General features: G+C 63.5%; 1 protein-coding gene across 4 annotated transcripts in view; it reads left to right on the top strand.

Annotated features, from left to right (window-relative positions):
• ADGRB1 (adhesion G protein-coupled receptor B1) overlaps positions 1-14,241 on the top strand; it is a 75,182-nt gene extending 60,941 nt beyond the window's left edge. For 2 of the 4 annotated variants that reach the window (XM_074317053.2, XM_074317055.2), the window contains 8 exons: positions 346-431; positions 4,762-4,933; positions 6,769-6,864; positions 8,458-8,497; positions 10,656-11,347; positions 12,435-12,470; positions 12,684-12,788; positions 13,469-14,241. In XM_074317053.2, the coding sequence (XP_074173154.2) occupies positions 346-431; positions 4,762-4,933; positions 6,769-6,864; positions 8,458-8,497; positions 10,656-11,347; positions 12,435-12,470; positions 12,684-12,788; positions 13,469-13,666 (1,425 nt within the window). In that variant the 3' untranslated portion in view covers positions 13,667-14,241. Of the gene's footprint in view, positions 1-345; positions 432-4,761; positions 4,934-6,768; positions 6,865-8,457; positions 8,513-10,655; positions 11,348-12,434; positions 12,471-12,683; positions 12,789-13,465 lie in introns of all 4 variants that reach the window. The other 2 variants (XM_074317052.2, XM_074317054.2) reach the window with 2 other exon arrangements.
• The last annotated feature ends 5,087 nt before the right edge of the window (positions 14,242-19,328 follow it).

Below are 19,328 nucleotides of genomic sequence, written 5' to 3'. Positions count from 1 at the left end.
CTGGGTTAGCCTGGCTCCCTCCTGATGTCCACCCGCCCACCTGGGCTCCCGGTCCTGGCGGAGCCCGTCAGGTGGGAGGGTCACATGGGAGGCTCAATGCCCAGCCCTGTGGGGTGGGGGTGGGGGCGGGTGCCATCTGGCACAGAGGACCCCACCTAACAGCTGGAGGAGACAGTGGGGTGAAGGGGGCATGAGCGCGGACCAGGCTGGCAGAGCTCGCTCCCGTGGCTTTGCCTCTTCCCTGGAGCCCGTCGCTGACCGGGGAGTGGGAGGCACAGCTGGGCCCCATATGAAGCCCTGGCCTGTGCACGTGCAGGCACCCCACGCCCCCCTCTTGCCTGGCAGGTAAACATGGCCATTGGGATCCTGGTGTTCAACAAGCTCGTGTCCAAAGACGGCATCACAGACAAGAAGCTAAAGGAGCGGGCAGGGTAGGACCCAGAGCTCACCACCCCTGAGCCCCAGTGCAGGTGGGGAAACCGAGGCACAGAGGTCTGCGCACAGCCAGCCCTTGCTTTGCTCTGTGCTGCAGTTTGTCCATCTGGCCCGTGACAGGGTGGGGGCCCTATGAGGTCCACAGAAACAGTGAAACTGATTGCTTTCAGAGACCCCGCCCCTGCCAGGCCTGCCCCTTCCCCACCTCGGCGTTAGCTGCTCCCTGAGCGGGCATGTGGCCGGCCCGGCCTGTGGTGCCTTCAGCATGGGAGGTGCAGTGGATGGCATGGGATGCCCCCCTACCTAAGAAACATTAGCCCACAGAGGGCACATGGCACTTCTGGTGGTGGTCCTGAGGGCTGGCCATGCCCAGCAGCGTGGGGGCGTATTCTTGGGAGGGTACTGTGCCTTCAGCCTGCCAGGGGACGGGAGCCCCAGGTCATGGCGTGGCTGACTGCCGGTCTGGACAGGCCCCCTCTGTCGTGCCCCGGCCCTCAGAGCCCTCCTCCCCTGCCTGTGCCAGCTGTTCTGTCTGTGTGGGGTCCTCACCCCTCTTGCCCTCCCCGCCGTGCCAGTCTTGCTCGCCTGTCTGTCTCCCTGTCTCTCTCTCTCTCCTCCCTTCCCCCCGTTTTCTTCTTCCTCCTGCTTGCTTCAGTGAACAAATGCTTCAGGAAACTTTTCCCTTGGGTGACTGGTGGGTTCTGGTTGGTTAGAAACCGGCCTTGAGGGAGGCGTGTGACTATGGAGTGCCCACAGGGGCTGGGAGCCTGGTCTGTGGCCTGGGACGTGGGCACTGGCAGACCTGCCCCAGCCGTCCCCGGAGCGCAGCCACCCACACATGCTCTGTGGACAGTGACCACAGCCAGGAGGCCGCAGGGCTGCACACCACCACGAGTCACGCTGGGGCGCCCACCCTGTGCTGGGCGCCATCTGTCTGCATCCTACCGTCACCCTTGAGGCAGACTCTCTTATGTCCCCATATGACAGCTGAGCAGACTGAGCCTCAGACGGGGGCGTGGCTGGTGGAGTGGGGCTCGAGCCGTGTGCTCCAGCACTGCCTGCCTGGGTCAGAAGCAGCCCTGACTCTCCAGGTACCAGCCTGTCCTCCTGGTCCCAGGCTCTGGGTGCGTCAGATGGAAAGAGGCCCCAAAGACACCGCTCCCCACCTGCCCCTAGGACCTTATGCCCTCAAAATCCCATCCCCACGCCCCTCGGGCGTGCCTTCACATGTGTGGGGCCCTCTCGGTGGCCTACGCCACCTCCAAAGTGGCCAGTAGCACCATGTTAGCGCCCACCCACCTGCCTGCCAGGCTCTGCTCTCCTCTGAGTCACATTTTGCTTGTTTTAAGCTTTTTCTGTCATTTCTGTCATCTCTTCTGTCACACTGGGGCTCGTAGGCATCCTCTGCCCGGCCTCTCACACTGACCACTCGTTCCCTGCCCTCCCCCACCTCTGCTCCCCGCTGGCCCCCTCAGCTCTTCCCCAAGGCCTCTTGGTGCCAGAGACCAGAGGGCAGGGTGTCCCCACAGGCAGGGTGGCCGTGGGCATGCTGGGACCTGAGCCAGCACTCTGAATGTATGTGTATGTGTGAGTGTGTATGCGAGTGGCTATTAGTGTGTTCACGTCTGTGTGCCTGTGAATGTCCGTGTGTGTGACCGTGTGTGAGAGTCACAGGCAGTCGCTGCCATGGAAGCAGGTGGGCAGACTCAGGGCCAGCACCCTGATTGGCTGACCCCGGGTGCCACCAGGCTGTGAGCAGGGCAGCCGGTGTGGGCCAGGGTCCCGGATTGAGGCTGAATCTGAAGGGAGCAGCTCAGTGACTCCAGAGCACTTGGGTCGTCTTGTCTCCAGACACACACGTTTTTGGGACCCTCTTGTGTTCGCTCCCTGAGCTGGGCACTGGGGCCCAGGGTTGCAGGAGCCTGTGCAGAGGGCAGTCCTGGCTATGGACACACGTTCAGGGCAGGTTGGTCCGGTTGAGCCAGAAGCCTCAGGGAGTGGAGGGGGACTTGAGGGAGAAGGATGCTTCTTCGTGCCGGGTCCACACCAGCCAGAACACAGGGCACACCTCGGGGTACAGTGCCCTTTGGATTCAGGCATGGCCCTGTGTTTGTTTCACACACCAGTCCCCATGGGGTGGAGGGCAGCACCTTGGCCCGGGATGTGGGGCCTGTACCAAGAGCCTGGGGGGGGATGTGACCTGTGAGGTCATGCAGCTGGTTGGAGACAGTGGCCCTGTCCACCCCAGTCCATGCTCAGAGCCCGCCGCCCCCACCTAGGGACATCTGACTTTGCAAAGGGGACGGATGGCATGACTGCCCCCCTGGCTCCTCTCCCCCCGATCATGCCGGGACCTGCAGAGGCTGGGCTTTGGGACTCTGGGTAGTTTCCAGGTCCCCAAGCCTGGCCATCTGCGAGCCACAGGCTGCGACTCAGGCTTCGGGCCCAAGGGAAGATGCCGCAGGATGCGGAGTTCGGGGGGGGGGCGCTGTGCCCCACCTGCTCAGAACATGGGGTGAGGGCTCATCCATGGGTCCCTGCTAGGGAAGGTCTGCTTTGGAAGGGAGGAGAGAGGCTACGGGGCCCCACCTGCCATGCTGAGGAAACTCAGGCCCAGAGGTAGGAGGAGACAGTCAGACACCAGCAGGTGTGCGCACAGCAGGCCTGGGGGAGGCAGAGCACCCGAGTAGGAAGGAAAGGCTGCGTGTGTGTGCAGTGCTCACCCCACCTGGCCTGCCCCTCCTCGGAGCCAGGGGTGCGCCAGGGCCCTGGACGGGTTTGGGTCTTGTGCCTCAGGCAGGGCTGCCATTTAGGAAAGACCCATGGAGGGGGGCCTGTGAGGAGACCCCAAGTTTGTCTAGGGTGGGGAGGTGAAGAAGGGTCCATGAGGTCCAGTTCTGGAGCTCATATTGTGCCTGGGGAAAAGGGGGGGCCTCAGGGTGAGTCCTGGCTCCGGCCTGAACCCCCAGGTGGGTGGCCAAGGAGCCATCCCTGAGCTGGGGAAGGCCTTTGGTGGGGCGGAACCTGGGGCTGGAGACCTGGGTCCCAGAGACAGGCCGAGGAGGAGCTGGAGGGGCGGGGAGCTGCCCCAGTCCCGCACAGAGGTCCAGAGGTGAGTACGGAGCTGTCCCGGCCTTTGGGGCCGGGCCCCTTGCAGGTCCTGGGCCGCACAGCAGAGGGTGCCGTCTGGGGGGAGCTGCTGCCCCGGCCAAAGCCACCCTGATTTGGGGGTCCTTGTCCTGGCCAGCCTCTCCTCCCAGCCCTGTGTCCCCAGCCTTTTCCTAGTGGCCCTGCCCCACACTCCCTGTCCTGACCCCCTGCCCTACTTAATCTGCTCATCCTGACAGGGAGGAGGCGAGCAAGTGGTCTGGACACCAGCCCCCACCCCTGGGGACCATGACACTGGCCCCAGCAGCCCCTGAGTCCCTGCAGGCATTCACCCAGCCATGGGGGCAGAGCTCACCCTGGCTGGGTCCTCGGGCCACAGTAGCCCTGAGGGGCCTAAGAGTGACCAGAACTGGCCAGGCGTCCTGCTGATGCCCTTTCTGTCCCCGCAGCAGCCCCTTGAGGTGGCAGAGTGTCCCCCTGTATGATCCAGGAGGCAGGCCCAGAGTGGCCACACAGGGAGCCCGTGCTGGTGCAGGGCGGGGTCTGGGCGAGATGCTCCTGAAGGAGGGGCGAGGGTTGTGGGGCAGAAGCAGCCGCTCCCCTGGGCCGGGCAGAGCAGGGCCCACCAGGAGGAGGAAGCGAATGTCACCCTGTTCCTGTCTGTCTGTCTGCCCTGGTCCCCTGCCTGCCTCGTCTGTCCTGTTGCCTCCCCACAGATTTTCTCCTTCCTCCTCCCTGAGTATTCTAGTTCTCTCCTTATCTTCCTCTCTCCCTCCTGCCCTCTCTCTGTCCAGAGCTCAGAGGCCTGGCCAAGCACCCCTCCCCTGCCATCTTGCAGTTCGGGCCCTGGACCCCTGACTGGGACCTCCTACCCTCCTTGTGGCCTCCTGGACAGCCAGGGACCTGGTGTCCCAGAGAGCTCCCTCCCTGACCCGGGACCACCCTCCCGGGTCCCCAGCTCCCCTGGAAGCCCTCAGACTTGGCAGGACTCAGGCTGGTCAGGGGAGAGAGCCTCTACAGAGGACGGGGAGGGGTGGACAGCCCCGGGGAGAGGACACAGCCCAGGCGTGGGAGGCCCAGCGGGGACCCCATGGGAGACTCTCCCTGGTGGGAAGGGTGGCCTGGCCCGGCCCCTGGGAGGGAGACGGGGGCTGAGGCCAGGTCCCGGGTGGGGCACGGGCACGGGCCTGGGCAGCCCTGATGCCGCCGTGTCTGCAGGGCCTCGCTGTGGAGCTCCTGCGTGGTGCTGCCGCTTCTGGCACTGACCTGGATGTCAGCAGTGCTTGCCGTCACCGACCGCCGCTCCGCCCTCTTCCAGATCCTCTTCGCTGTCTTCGACTCGCTGGAGGGTTTTGTCATTGTGATGGTGCACTGCATCTTGCGGAGAGAGGTGGGCGGCTGGTGGGGCAGGTGGGGCTGGCACCCACCAGACACCTGCAGGGTTCCCGGGGCTTCTGGGCATCAGCCTGGCCCAGGCGCTGAGATGCCCCTGTGCCCTGTGTTGGCTCAGACAGGGTGGGGGCAGGGGCTCCATCCTCCTGGGGCCCCTGGGAGCCACCAGAGATGTGAGCAGCTTTCATGGCAGCTGAGACTCCTAGTCTGGCATTTTCTGGACCTCTCCAGAAGGTAGTAGAGAAGATTTTTACCAAACCAGGTCCCGACTGCCACTGGCTGGTAGCAACATGTAAGGTGATGTGCTGCTATCTTAGAGGGGCTGAAATGTGGAAAAACACGCATTTTGATGTCAGTGGACTTGGGGCCTTCTTCAGGGTCAGACGGAGAGCAGTGCAGGATTGCAGAGGACATCAGCGGGGGCTGAAGGGGCTGAATGGGCAGGCAGACAGCCAGACTACCTCTGCTCCCCCCGGAACCTCCTAGAAAGACAACAAGGGGAACTTTTAAAGCACATGGATTTCAAAGGACAGAGAAAACAGGAGCGGACTGACAGTGACAAAACCTGGGAGTCGGAAGCAGAACAGCCCAGCGCACAGCCGGCGGTGGGAGGCTCGAAGCGGCCGGCCCACACCGCTGAGGCCTGGGAGCTTTGGGAAGTGGGGCCACCAGGGCCCTCTGGATGCCGAGGGATGGCCAGGACTGGTTCTCTGTCTGCTTAGGGAGCAGCTTCGATCCCCCTGGGCTGGGGGAACCTCTGCAGCTGAAGATGGGGGTACCATTACCATACTGAGAATGTACGGGGGAAATGTACATGCTGACCTCAGTCACCCCGTCAGCAGAGACCCCCAGCCCAGCCCATACCTGCTGGGGAGATGTGAACACCCCTCTCCAGGGGTCTTGACTGTACGGAAAGACAGGAAGATGAAGACCTGAAGTTTCTGCCATTGAAACAGGCCCAGTCGGTCCTGAGGGTTCCCTCTGAAATCCCGAGGACCTAAGGAGAGGCTGCAATGGAAAAGCTACGATGCACCCAGTGGGCCACAAACAGCCCAGAGGGAAGACACGTCACAGGCCCCGCAGTGACGTCCCCAGAAAACATCCACCTGTCCCCGTGATCTCACAACAGCCCCTTCTGCAGATGGGGCAGCTGCAGGCCAGCACAGGGCAGTCACCTTGCATGGGTTTGAGCCCAGGTGGTCACACGCTGACCAAGCTCTAAGGCCACACTCTTGGCCCTCGGTGGCCTGGCTTCTGTGAAACGAGAACTACGGAAAAGGAACATCCGAGAATGGAAAGCGAGCACATAGGAATTAAAAATATGAGCGCACTTCTGAGAAGCTGAGTGGGTGGGTAAGACCGCCTATGGCCCACCCAGGAGAGAGGGCCGCCTGACGGATGGAGCTCTTTACTGTCTCCTCCTAAAGAGTCCCTGGCTGTAGTGGGCCCGGCTCCCCCACAGACACGTGGTCTCACCCTGGGCCCTTGTGGGCGCTCAGAGGGGCATCTCCTGAGGGAGTGAGAGTCAGGCCCTCAGTTTGTCCCGACAGAGAAGTAGAGGCCGTGGTGACGCAGGACAGGTCTGGACACCACGCCTGCCTTGGCCCGATGTCCGGTTCTTACCACATTTGGCCAGGAGGGCCCACAGCACATTCTTGGGGGCTCCACACTTTTGAGTTCACACTGTGAAGGGCACAGAGAGAGTGTCAGAGAAGAGGCTGGGCCCGCACTGGGCCTGAGGGGGTCAGGAGAGACCTTGCAGTCCAGCATCGCTCCTGAGGCAGTCTTCCATGGCGGGGCTCGCCGTTGACCACCTGTGCTCTCCCTCCCCAGGTCCAGGATGCTGTGAAGTGCCGCGTGGTAGACCGCCAGGAGGAGGGCAATGGGGACTCGGGGGGCTCCTTCCAGAACGGCCACGCCCAGCTCATGGTAGGGCCCGGAGCCCATGGCAGGCTGCCGCTGAGATTTTCTGGGCCCCGTTAGGATGTCTGAGCCCAGTTCAAGGTTGGGGAAACTGAGGCTCCCCAGGGCGAAATCCCTGGTCCAGGATTTGGGGGCAGGCAGGGTCAAATTGACGAGAGTCTGGGTGGGGCTGATGTCCACCCCAGGCCCACCCTTGGTACCAGCAGTGCCCATTGGTCAGACCCCACCCTCTGGGTGCCCCAGCCCTTGTCTCAGCTCCTGCCCTCCCCTCAAGCTCAGCCAGGAATAGAACTTGGCTTACGTGGCTTCTCCCCGGGGAACCGCCTGGCCTGTCCACTCACCCCGACCCTGCTGTGGCCTTGTCCCCTCAGGACCAGACTCCCTAGCACCGCACGCAGTCGGACCCAGGTGCTGCCCCTTGTACACCCCACCCTCTTGTGCTGCCCACCTCACAGGTGTCCACTGAGATGCCACCTTCTCCCAGAAGCCCTCCCTACATCCCCATCAGGCCGCCCCTTCAGGCCCTGGTAGTGCCCTGGGTGAATTCTCAATGTCATGTTGCACCTGCTGCCCACAGGGGTGCCCCTGGCAGGCGGGGGGTACTCGATCTATCTTCAAGGTGGTTGGTTGTGGTCACAGGCAGGGCTCAGCAGATGCCAGTGGCCAGCCAGGGGTAGGCCGCTGGTGTCGTCGGGAGCAAGGGTGGGTCCTGGACCCCTGACACTGCTCCTGGCCTGACCTCTGACCTCAGGCTTTGTGGTCTTCCCGCCAACCTGACCTCTGCGCTTCAAGGAAGGATCCTCCAGGTTTGAGGTGAAGGGCCCGGCGGCCCCCTGGGGCCCACCGCCCCTGGAGAAGGCCACTGACCTGGCGTGGCCTGAGCCACTTCCCCAGCTCCTAGCCTGGGATGGGGCCAGTGCTGTGGCAGAGACCATGGCCAGTGCTTAAGGGGCAGCTGGTGCCCTCCCTGGCACCAGACATCTGCATCCCGACTCTGCTCTGCCTCTCCCCGACTGGCCGACCTCTGTTTCCTGATTCTCAGGGCTGTGGCAGTGACTAAAGAGGTGCCATGGGGCAGGCCCCCATGCCCCACATGTCAGCAGGTGGTGGCCTGGGCTCAGGGGCTCTGGTGTGGGGCCCTCTGTGCCCCATTGGAGGGGTGTGAGGGACAGTGCTGGAGGCCCAGGGGCAAAGGGGGCAGGAGAGAGTGAAGCCAGGGGGCAAGAAGGTGAGTGAGCTGTGGCAGGACCCGCCTTCCACTTCCCAGCTAATGCACAGATACCCTGGAGGGATAACGTGCTCACACGCGTGTGCACACTTGCACACATGTGTATGTACATGCACAGGCGAGCATGCAGGGTGTGGCCGCCCTCCAGGAGTTCACTTTGTGTGAACACACGGGCACCCTTGAACGTGTGGACCCCCTTAACCCTCAGGAGCCTGCACGTGCGTACATACACACACACCCCTCCCAGGTGCGGCTGCTTTTCCAGTGTGGCCCTTTCCCACCAGCCTACAGGCATCATGGCTCTTGGGGCAGCACCCCAGCCCTGCCCACTGGCCCACGGGCCCTCACCCTGCCCTGTCTCTGTCTTGCAGACAGACTTTGAGAAGGACGTGGATCTGGCCTGTAGATCAGGTGAGCGCCTGACAGGTGAGAGCGACAGGTGGCCCTCGCCAGGGCCCACTTGCTTCTTTTTCTTTCCTTTGTGCATCTGTTCATTTGTCTGTCCTTTCCCGCCCCTGCCTCCTACTCCCACACTGGGGCTGGGTCAGGTCCACCCAGGCCCAGGGGACGCTGCCCGGAGCCCTGGTCTGAGCAGGGAGACGGCCCTCCCCTGGCCTGGGCTGAACACAGACCTTGGCTTGCCCCAGCTGCCTGCATGCCTCCCACACCCACCCACCCCCGAGGCCTCAGGCAGGGTCTGGAGGGCATGAGCTGAAGAAGCCTCCAGAAAACTGTCCTGGAGCTCAGGCTCTGCAGGTGCAGGGACATCTGTTTTGGCAGAGTTCTTAGCCCTGGAGAGGACCGCCTAGGGCCTCCCTGCCCAGCCCCGGCCCTCTCCCCATCGTGCCCCACTCCTCAGCACCCACACACACTGCCGAGCTGTGACCTTACCCTCCTGGTAGGGACAGTGAGGCTGAACAGGCTCTGCATGAGACCCGGAGTTGCCCTGCCCCCCGCCCCACCCACACCTGTCACTCACCCCTGCCTGCCCTCCCACGAGGGCCCATATTCTGTGTTGCCTTCATCTCTTCATTGTTAGTCCAACCATGGAGGAGGGGCGGGAGCAGGAGGGAAACAGGGCCAAGGACCCACCGCTGATCCCTAGGCTAGCACTGAGCTTCCTGGAAGGGAGGGCAAGAAGGGAATCACTTGCCCGATAAAAGGAAGCCTGCCAGAGGCTTGTGTGAGCCAGAGGTCTGGGGCAGTGACCAGCAGTGACCAACTGCTCACGCGCCCTCTGGCCTGTCAGGTATTTGAGGAGCACCTTCTCCAGAGACAGCCATGGGGAGGGACTGGGAAAGCCCCACGTAGGGAGTGTCAGATGCGGCCAGGTAGACCCAGGGGGCCTTCCTCAAGGAGGGGACCTCCGGGTTGGGCTGAACAGGAGCTGGAGCCCTTTAGTCTCATGTGGTCTAGCCAATCTCATTGGGAGGTGACCCCTAGACTTGGGAGCCTTTAGGAGCTTGGCCCAGCCCCGTTGGGTGGCACCAGCCTCTCTGAGCCTCCCATCTGTTCCTCATTAGTAAGATGGCCCGGCCTGGCCGTGGCTGGTGGCTGTGGGTTGGGGATGGCGGGGAGGAGGTGTCATAAACACGGCCAAGCGCTGAGTGTGTGGGAGCAGGCCCCCGCCCAGGCAGACACGGGGTGAAGTGGGCGCCCCAGCGAGGGCCTGGGGTCTGGAAGGAGTTTGGGTTGTCTGCCTAGTGCATGGGAGGCACACAGCCCAGACCACGAGGCTCAACGCTCGCTCTGAGGTGGGCTGGGAAACCTCCAGGGAGGCACGTGCAGGGGGAGACAGTGAGGGACGGGCCCTTCCTGACGCTGGGGGGCCACAGGCTTGGTGGAGAAGATGATGGGCCCCTGTTGGGCCACATGGAGTGGGTGCAGGGTGTCGGTGGCCAGAGGGTGGAGAAGACAAGGGGCAAAGAGGGCAGCGTGAAAGGCTCTGACCTAAAGCCAGTGACTGACCGTCGGCCTGGGCAGCTTGGAGGGCGTGTGCTGATGAGGTGGGATGCAGGGGAGAGCTGACAGGCGCTGCTGCCTGGGGGCTGGACAGAGGTGTGGCCAGCAGGGGGAGGGCGCTGCAGTCAGAGCAGGCGTCCTGAGGAGGGGCCCTGAGGGGGCTGGACGGGCAGCTGGACCTGGCAGCATCAGGCTCTGTGAGGGCCAGTGGAGGGTGAATTGACTGGTAGGAACCGGGTGGGGGGGTGTAGGCAAGCTGGAACCCAGGCCAGAGGTCATGGCAGCCAGCCTGGTTTCCGTGCAGCTGAACAGGAGGGGCGACTGGGCCCCCAGGAACAGGCCGTCTTGCCTGCAGCAAGGAGCTGTGTCCCTGCACTTGTGGGCACTATGGGCTACCTCCAGGGCCAATGGGCCACCCGGCTACTGGAAGAGCAGTGTAGGTGGTGGTCATCTCTTATGGGGGAGACAGAGGGGCAGCCCGTGTCCCAGCCTTATTTAAAAGAGCAAAAGGAACCCCAGCTTTGCAGCACCAAACATAGCAGGGGGTGTGCCCGGGGGGCCTGGCCGGACCCCCGGAGGCCGCCCTGACCCCCCACCTGCCCCTCAGTGCTGAACAAAGACATCGCCGCCTGCCGCACGGCCACCATCACGGGCACGCTCAAGCGGCCGTCGCTGCCCGAAGAGGAGAAGCTGAAACTGGCTCACGCCAAGGCGCCACCCCCCAACTTCAACAGCCTGCCGGCCAACGTGTCCAAGCTGCACCTGCACGGCTCGCCCCGCTGCCCCGGCGGTCCCCTGCCCGACTTCCCCAACCACTCACTGACCCTCAAGAAGGACCGGGTACCCAAGTCCTCCTTTGTGGGGGACGGGGACATCTTCAAGAAGCTGGATTCGGAGCTGAGCCGGGCGCAGGAGAAGGCCCTGGACACGAGCTACGTCATCCTGCCCACGGCCACAGCCACGCTGCGGCCCAAGCCCCCGGAGGAGCCAAAGCACAGCATTCACATTGACCAGATGCCCCAGACACGCCTCATCCACCTCAACATGGCGCCCGACACTGGCCTGTCCGCCCGCAGCCCGCCCTCCCGCCAGCCCCCCGAGGCGCCCCCCGCCCAGCCCCCGCCACCCCCACCCCCGCCACCCCCACCCCCCCAGCAACCCCTGCCCCCACCACCCACGCTGGAGCCCGTGCCCCCCGGCCTGGGGGAGCCTGGGGAGCCCATTGCCCACGCAGGGCCCAGCATGGGGACTGGGACCAAGAATGAGAACGTGTCCACCCTGTCCGTGAGCTCCCTGGAGGTGAGGGCCGCCCAGGGGCTCGGGGTGGGGGGCCTTAGCCAGCAAAGGAGGGGTGTGCGTCCTGGGCACCTTGGGTTGAGGCTGGCAGCCAGTGTCAGGGAGGCTCACCGTGCTGGAAGCATCCCTTTGGTAAGAAGGGAGACAGGCCTGTGCTGGCAAGTGGCCTGGCCTGGCATACGACCAAGGTGTCCTCAATCTTACGCAAAGGCAACAGCATCTGTCTGTCCTCCAGCCACAGCCCTCAGCCCTCCTGGACCCTCATAACAGGGAGCTCGCTGGCGGGATCCACCTCTCGTCGGGTGGTTCCCCAACCTGGTGGTCTCACCCATTGCACGGGGCTCACGCACGGGCCCACAGCCTGGACCCACTGAGCTGGACTTGAATCTTGCTTGGGTCTGGCCCCTTCTGTGGTTGGGTGGTCACCACAGCAAGTCCCTCCCTTAGTCCAGCCTGAAACCTAGAGTTAACCCCCAAGGCCCTCCCAGCCTGTAGGACATGGGATCAGAAATGAGAGGGGTGGGAGCAGCCAGGCCCAGCACCTCGGGGAGCCTCACGCTCCCTAGGACCCAGTTCCCTGTGGCGCCCAGCTGTGCCATAGCCCTACGTCAAGGTCTTGGCCCTGGGAGTGTGTCCTGGGCACACTGAGCCAGACACCCTTGCCCAGCTCTGGGACTGGCCTCGAGGTAGGAGACAGCCCTGGGGGCAGTTCGGCCCCTTTATGCTGGGGCAGAAGGTGAATGCTGATCCATTCCAGTTCTGGACTGTAACACGAGCTTCAGACAGTCTAGGGAAGAGGGACCTCATGACTTTCCCACCAGCCCGTCAGTGCCCACTCTGTCCCCGCAGAACCCCAGGCTGGCCCCACCCCCACCCCCATCCCCAGTGTCTCTGGGCCCTGGTGGCCTGTGAGGGCCCTGGACACTGAGAACCATAGTGCACCCAGAGGTGTGGCCCAGATCCAAGGGCAGGCATGGGGTGAGCGGGTCCTGCTACCCCATCCTCAGGCAAGGAGAGGCCAGGGCTGGTGACCTGGGAGGCGGCTTTAGGGAACTGGTTGTAAATGCACACAAACCCCTTCTCCCCACAGCGGCGGAAATCGCGGTACGCAGAACTGGACTTTGAGGTGCGTCCTGGTGTCCCCTTCCCCAGACACCTGCTGCCAGATGTGCTCTGAGCCCCAGGCCTGACAGGCTGGTCCAACAGGCCAGGAGAGGGTTGGGGAGGAGGACCTGGCCCTGACCTGGGAGACCAGGTTTCCCGGAGTCAGCCCACAGGTGGGTGGAGGGCAGGGCAGCCCCTTCCGGCTCAGGACTCTCTGCCCTTCTGCCCCCTGCAGAAAATCATGCACACGCGGAAACGGCACCAGGACATGTTCCAGGACCTGAACCGGAAGTTGCAGCATGCAGAGAAGGACAAGGAGGTGCTGGGCCCCGAGAGCAAGGTCTGGGGGGCACAGGGCCTCAGGGCGGTGGGGCGGGGCCTGGGTGGTGGGTGGGGCCTCAGGGCGGTGGGGCGGGGGCCTGGGTAGTGGGTGGGGCCTCAGGATGGTGGGGCGGGGCCTGGGCTGGTGGCAGGACCATGGGCAGCAAGGTGGGGCGGGCTTGGGGCGCGCCCTTCGGTAAGGTTGCCTTCTCCCTCCTTCGACTCCATTCAACTCCGTTCATTCGTTTAACCTTTCCTGAGGACTGGCCTGACCCAGCCCATGCTAGACCCTGGAGGGACTGGGCAGATGGATGGGTCTGTCCCAGGGCTCCTGTCTGCAAGGGTAGGCAGTGCACTGGGCTGCAGTGGGGGCCAGGGCAGCCTGAGCAAGGCTGCCTCTCAGAGAAGGGAACAGCCAAGCGAGGGGTACTGAGCAGGCAGAGGCCTCCATCTGCCCTTTTCTGCAAGCCACCTCCAGACCCTGACCCAGTGGAGGGGACCACGGCCGTGTGCAGTCGGGAAAGGCTCTGCTACTCCCTTCCCCTTCTGTGCCAGGGCCTCTTGCACTCACCCCGCACCTTTCTGGTCCCTTCCTCACTCTTCTGACTCTTGTCTGCATCCTTTTCTCACCTCCCCATCTGTTCTTGCTCCGTCTCTCCATCTCGGCTCCCACCCCACCCACCGCCCGCTGCCCAGCAGCCAGAAAAGCAGCAGACGCCCAACAAGCGGCCATGGGAGAGCCTCCGGAAAGCGCACGGGACGCCCGCGTGGGTGAAAAAGGAGCTGGAGCCGCTGCCGCCGTGCCCGCTGGAGCTGCGGAGCGTGGAGTGGGAGAAGTCGGGGGCCACCATCCCCCTGGTGGGCCAGGACGTCATCGACCTCCAGACTGAGGTCTGAGCGGGTGGGCGGCGGCCACGCACGGGGCCACGGAGGAGGGCTGCTGCCCTGCCCGCTCCTGCTGCAGGACGGGCACAGACACGCGCTCGGGCGGCGGCCAGGCCCGCGCCCGGCCTCAGGGCACTCGGACGGCAGCCAGGCAGAGGCTCGCAGTGCTGGGACCAGAGCCAGACGGGACAGGAGGTGATGGAGGCCCCAGTGGCACAGGGCTCCAGAGGCCAGAAGGTGCCTCAGACTCTGCCCTCCTCGGACCCAGCCCCAGCGGTCAGGCAGGCGGCTGCGGACAATGGCCAGGCAGGGTGCGGCCAGCACCCCCGGGAGGCCTGCCTGAGCCGCAGCAACACAGGACCAGCCTGCTTGGCCCGGCCAGCCTGGCACCGTTTTTTAGATACCCCCACTCCTTGGGAAGCAGCCAGCCCCCCCACCCCCTTCCAGGGCCTGGGGGCCCCTCCCCAAACCCAGGCACAGCCCTCTCACCTGCGTTGCCCCCAGGGGCAGGACTAGGACGAAGCAGCAGTGGGCAATCTATTTTTTCTCTCCTTTTCTTTTCTTCAATAAAAAGAGTTAAAAACCCACATCCGCTCTGTGTCACCTTCCTCCGGGCTGCTGACCAGCCTTGGTCCCTCCACCCTGTCAAGGCTGGTGAGGCCTGCTGGGCACCGCAGCTTCACCCTGTCCTGTGCCCTGCAAGGCTATTAGGACCTCTCCTCCCGCCCCCATGTGGGCCCAGGCAGGGGCTCGTCTCCCAGGGGGGCTGTGAGGGAACCTGATGGGGACCCCAGGGTGCTGGGGGCCCCTGCCCCCCTCCCCTCCTCAGACTTTGAGACCCACAGGGGCAGGTGTTTGACTTCCCTGGGCCTTGACTCATTGCAGGAGGGACACGCAGTGCTTTTAAAGAACAATCTGAGGGCGGACGGGTGGCTCAGTTGGTTAGAGCACGAGCTCTGAGCAATGGGGCTGCTGGTTCGATTCCCACATGGGCCAGCGAGCTGCGCCCTCCGCAACTAGAATGAAGTCAATGAGCTATCGCTCAGCTCCCGGGTGGCCAGATGGCACGGTTGGTTGGGCCACAAGTTTGCTGATTTGACTCCTCCGCTCCTGCAAGGGTTGGTGGGCAGTGCCCCCTGCAATTAAGATTGAACACAGCACCTTGAGCTGAGCTGCCGCTGAGCTCCCGGATGGCTCAGTTGGTTGGAGCGCGTCCTCTCAACCACAAGGTTTCGGGTTCGAATGGTGGGCTGTGCCCCCTGCAACTAGCAACGGCAACTGGACCTGGAGCTGAGCTGCGCCCTCCACAACTAAGATTGAAAGGACAACTTGACTTGGAAAAGTCCCGGAAGTACACACTGTTCCCCAATAAAGTCCTGTTCCCCTTTCCCAATAAAACAAAAATCTTTAAAGAACAATCTGAGACAATAAAGGAAATGCAAGGTGGAGGAGATGGAGAGAGAGACGGAGACTCGGGCCTGGGGCTGCCCCTCCTGGCTGGCCGTGGTGGGCCCTTCGATCTCCAGCAGAGCCTCTTCCCTCCTCTGCATCACCCCTGTCACGCTTGCCTCCCCCCTCAGTCCTGGGGCAGGCCCGGGGCAGGCTGGACTTGGGGGCACATTCAAGAATGGTCCCACTGTCAAGGGGTCAGGTGTGAGGGACAAATGTGACCACACCCAGAGCTACCGCCCTACACCTGGGTGCGGGGTACATGCCTGGTGCCCCTCTCCATCCCGCCCAGTCCTTGACCACTTCCCACCTCAGCTCACTGACCACGTCCCCTGCCCATTTTCTGAACATGAGCAGAGTGAAAAATTTGGGATCTGTCTCTTCTCCGTGCTTCCAGCAGGGGGCAGCCTGAGTCTCTGCAGGGAGCCTGCTGGGAAGCTCGGAGGCTGGGAGGCCTCCTCCCCCAGGCTGTGCTCCCCACCACAGGAGCCGCCAGGCCTCAGGCAGCCAGGGGACCTCAATGAGCCCCCAGAGGCAGCGGACAGAGGCCCCAACCCAAAGAGGGGGTGTGCAGGTGGGCCATTTGGAGGCCTCATCCATGTTCACTGCTGTTCAATGCTCCGCGACCACCCAGCCCAGGGACTAAGTACAGAAATTGCTGCCCCCTCCCTGGCTATCAGTGCAGGGATCCTGCCAGGAATGTCCCCACAGGATTTGTCAGTACCCTTGGGCCCTGCTTGGGTCGGTCCCCGGTCACCTTGTCGTGGTGAGCCCTATGCTGGGCAGTGCTCTGGCCTGATGCTAGTTGTGGTCAAGGAAACAGACGTGCAGCGTGGCAAAGTGGTGCTGCCAGAATCCCATGGATCGTCAGTCTGAACGCAGCTCTCCTGGCTCATCCTGGAAACTCCCCTTTACGGGCGGGTGACCCCAGGGCAGCCGTGGCATCCCCATCTCCCCTTGCTGCCACCAGAAACCACCAGAGACATCTTCCTGCCTTGTGTTCCCTTAATCGTCTTGGCATCTTTGTACAAGTGTCATTCTTCTTGGCAACCTGTGACCAGTGAAGCTAAGACCACCTCCTCTGCCTCCCTTCAGCTGCCATGAGCAGCACTGCCGTGTCCTAGGAGGCGTGGGGCTGAGGACGGCAGGGATCACCTTGATGGGGAGAGTGCCAAGGCCCTGCCTGGAGCTGCCGCCAGACCTGGAGCTCAGTGGTTGGAGGGGGGCCACAGAGACCCCCACCTACATCCCTGACCTGCCGCCTACTGCCTATGGCCCAGGGAGGACTCGGACCCCCTACAGAGGGGTTGCTTTCTGCAGTCTCCTCCCTGCAGATCCTTCTGAGATGGTGGGGGTGTTTCTGGCCCTTGGAAGACACCCTCATACAACGTCCCCCCGCCCCTGGTGCCCCAACACCCGCTGGGGCATCCCTGTACCCTAGACTGGGTCTGCTCAGAGCAGCCACACAGGGGCCCAAAGATGAGCAAGACCCTGGCACCAGGTAAGCTGATTGTGGCCTCTGGACCCTGCTCCATGGCAGCAGGGCCGGCGGGAGGAAGGAGGCCTTGATCTGGGTCAACACCTTCCCCTCTGGGCCTCAGGTTCCCTCTGTCAGAGCAGCATTGGGTGACCGAGAGCCCTTCCAGGCCAGCAGTCTGGGACTCCACACTTCTCCAGGCATGGGGAACAGCGGGCTCCCAGAGTACTTTTTCAGGCCCTAAAAATAAGCAGGAGGGGAGGGATGTCTGTGAATAGCTGGTGAATGTGCCAGTCACCGCGCCAAGTGAGCGGAACCACCTCCAAATAAGGCCTTGGCAGAGCCGGAAGCAAGTACAGGGGAGGAACCAGTCCCGCTCATGTCAGCCTCCCAGCTGGGTGGCTCCAGAACCTTCCCTCGTGGCAGGTGCTTTGTCTTCCCCCAGAGGGCCATTGGCCTGGCGCAGGTGTGGCGAACAGCCTGGGTGAGCCAGGCTCAGACTGGGTGCCTAGGGGGGGACAGCACGTCCTGAACAAAGAGCATGGAGGCCCCAGAGTTTAGGGTTATGAGACGGACGATTTACTAGACTAGAAACTTGCATTAACATGTGTCATCTCAGGACAAATTCAGACCCCTCTCCAAATCCCAGGGGACATGAAGGCAGGGCCTCCCTGGGAGGGGAGGGTGGGCTTCCTGCGTGCCCTCTCCCAGCACCCCAAGCCTGGCCTCCCAGCAAGTGAGACCCCAACTGGGGACGGGGCCAGCCGCAGGGCGAGGGCGGATCCCCACCATCCGGGAAGGAGGAGGAGGTGTTGCTGGGCTCAATATGGCTCTCCGGGAACACCATATGTACCCCGCCAGGGAAGGGGGTCTGGAGGCAGGAGGCAGCACCCCCATCCACTCCCTCCTCCCGCTCCATCACTGGGAGTTCCTTGGGGGGCCTGGGAGCAGGGGTTCCAGGGCAGCTCAGCTACCTGTGGCCTCTGGGGCCCTGTTCCCTCTCTGTCTTCCTCCACCTCTCCCCTCGTGTCCTTGCTGATTCCTCCCAGACCCTGTCCCCTGGAGGGGAAGCAGCTGACAGACTGTTGGATGGATGCAGGAGGGCAGGACCTGGGACTCCAGGACAGGCAAGAGGAAGAATGGAGCGATGCTTTGCAGGAGGAGAGGAGGGAGACAGCCTGCTGGTGGGACCCTGAGAGGTGGCAGGGGAGCCGAAGCAGGGAGATGCCCCTCCACCCAACGCTTCCTGGAGGAGGGGCCTGGGCTGAGGCTGGAGGTGGGGGGATGGATAACTGAGCATCCAGGTGGGCTGCCTGGAGGCGTGAGTGCCCAGCTGGAGCAGAGGATGATGGTGCAAGCAGGGTGCCTTTGGAAGGCCTGCCTGCTGGCGAGAGGAGAGAGGTTCTACTCTCAGGCCCCGCCCCTGGGGGAAGGCAGGTAGTTTTGGGGCTCAGAGAGGACTCTGGCTCATCCTACTTCACCAGCAAGTCTCCAGGAGGGAGGTGTGGCCTGGACTGCTGCTTGGGCAGCCCTAGAGCCCCTGAGTCCCAGCCCCCACCCCGTGGCAGCCCCACCCCTGGCTCTGGGCAGGCTTTGGCCTGGGGGTCTGGTACCCTTCAGGACAGGGGCCACCAGGCATGCACAAAGGGTCTGCTCTTCTGAGAGCTGGGTGGACTTAGAGGGGAAGCAGGCCCACCAGAGCTGGGGGAAGGGCCGGCCCTCTGCTTACAGGGAAAGGCTCTGGAGGACGGCACAGGCTCCTCTCCTGCCCAACACCCCCACCAGCCCTGTGCCACCAGCGACGCAGGTCTAGCCCCCAGGCGGGCATTCTCAGCTTCCCAGCTTATCCCCCTGCCCTCCAGCGGGCCCTCCCCACATCCGCCCTCTTGGACCCCTAGGTGTCGGTCAGGCCTCTCCCCTTGCTCAACCAGCACCTCCTGCCCTCCCAGCCTGTCCTGCCCCCAGCCCTGGTGATGCCTGCCAGATGCCCTTCCCCAGGAGGCTCCCCGCCCCTCCCGGCAGGAGGGGAAGTCTGGGCGACTTCGGGGGGCCTCTGACATGGCCTGTCACATACTCCCTGGATGGCTGTCTGACAGCACCTGTGCTTCTCCCCTAAGAGGGCCCATGATGCCTCGTGAGGGCGAGGGCCTCGTCGCGGTCCTCATCCTCATGACTGCATTGGATTCACACGCAACAGTGATTAGCACGTGCCGGAACATTCTGAGCAGCTGCAGGTGCCGTCCCCAAAGCAGTCCCTGGGAGCAAGGGGGCTGTGGCCACAGTGAGGGGCCATCAGCAGGGCCTGGGGTGGGGGCTGATGTCCATGCTGGAAACGCCCGGGCACTGCCCAGCCGGGGGCAGAGGCGGCGAGGACAGATCCTGGAGTGTCTCAGGCCCATGTGCCAGATTTAAACATGATCTGAGGGCAGGACAGGCGTGGGCTGGAATGTGCATTTAGAAAGCTCTGCTCAGGCAGAGGCTCAGAGAAGGGATGGTTAGGAGGGCAGCTGGGGGGCCTGGACCAGGGCGGGCATGCGGGAAGATTCTAGATGCTGGGGAGGAGGGATCACAGGATCTGGGAAGGCCTGGGAAGGCTGGGGAGCGGCCTCAGTGATGAGCCCTGAGTCTCTGGGCCAGCCCAGGGCCAGTGGCTGACTTTGGGCCTTGTGCTGGCCCAAGGAGACACCCTTCAGGTCCGCTCTTCAGGCCCAGATGGCCTCCCGAGAAGGTGGCACTGGGAGGGTGAGC

This window comes from Rhinolophus sinicus, chromosome 6 (assembly GCF_057876585.1).
Source record: "Rhinolophus sinicus isolate RSI-liver-muscle chromosome 6, RSI-T2T, whole genome shotgun sequence".
In the NCBI taxonomy this organism is placed as follows: Eukaryota; Metazoa; Chordata; class Mammalia; order Chiroptera; family Rhinolophidae; genus Rhinolophus; species Rhinolophus sinicus.
This window is presented reverse-complemented; position numbering and strand designations above follow the sequence as displayed.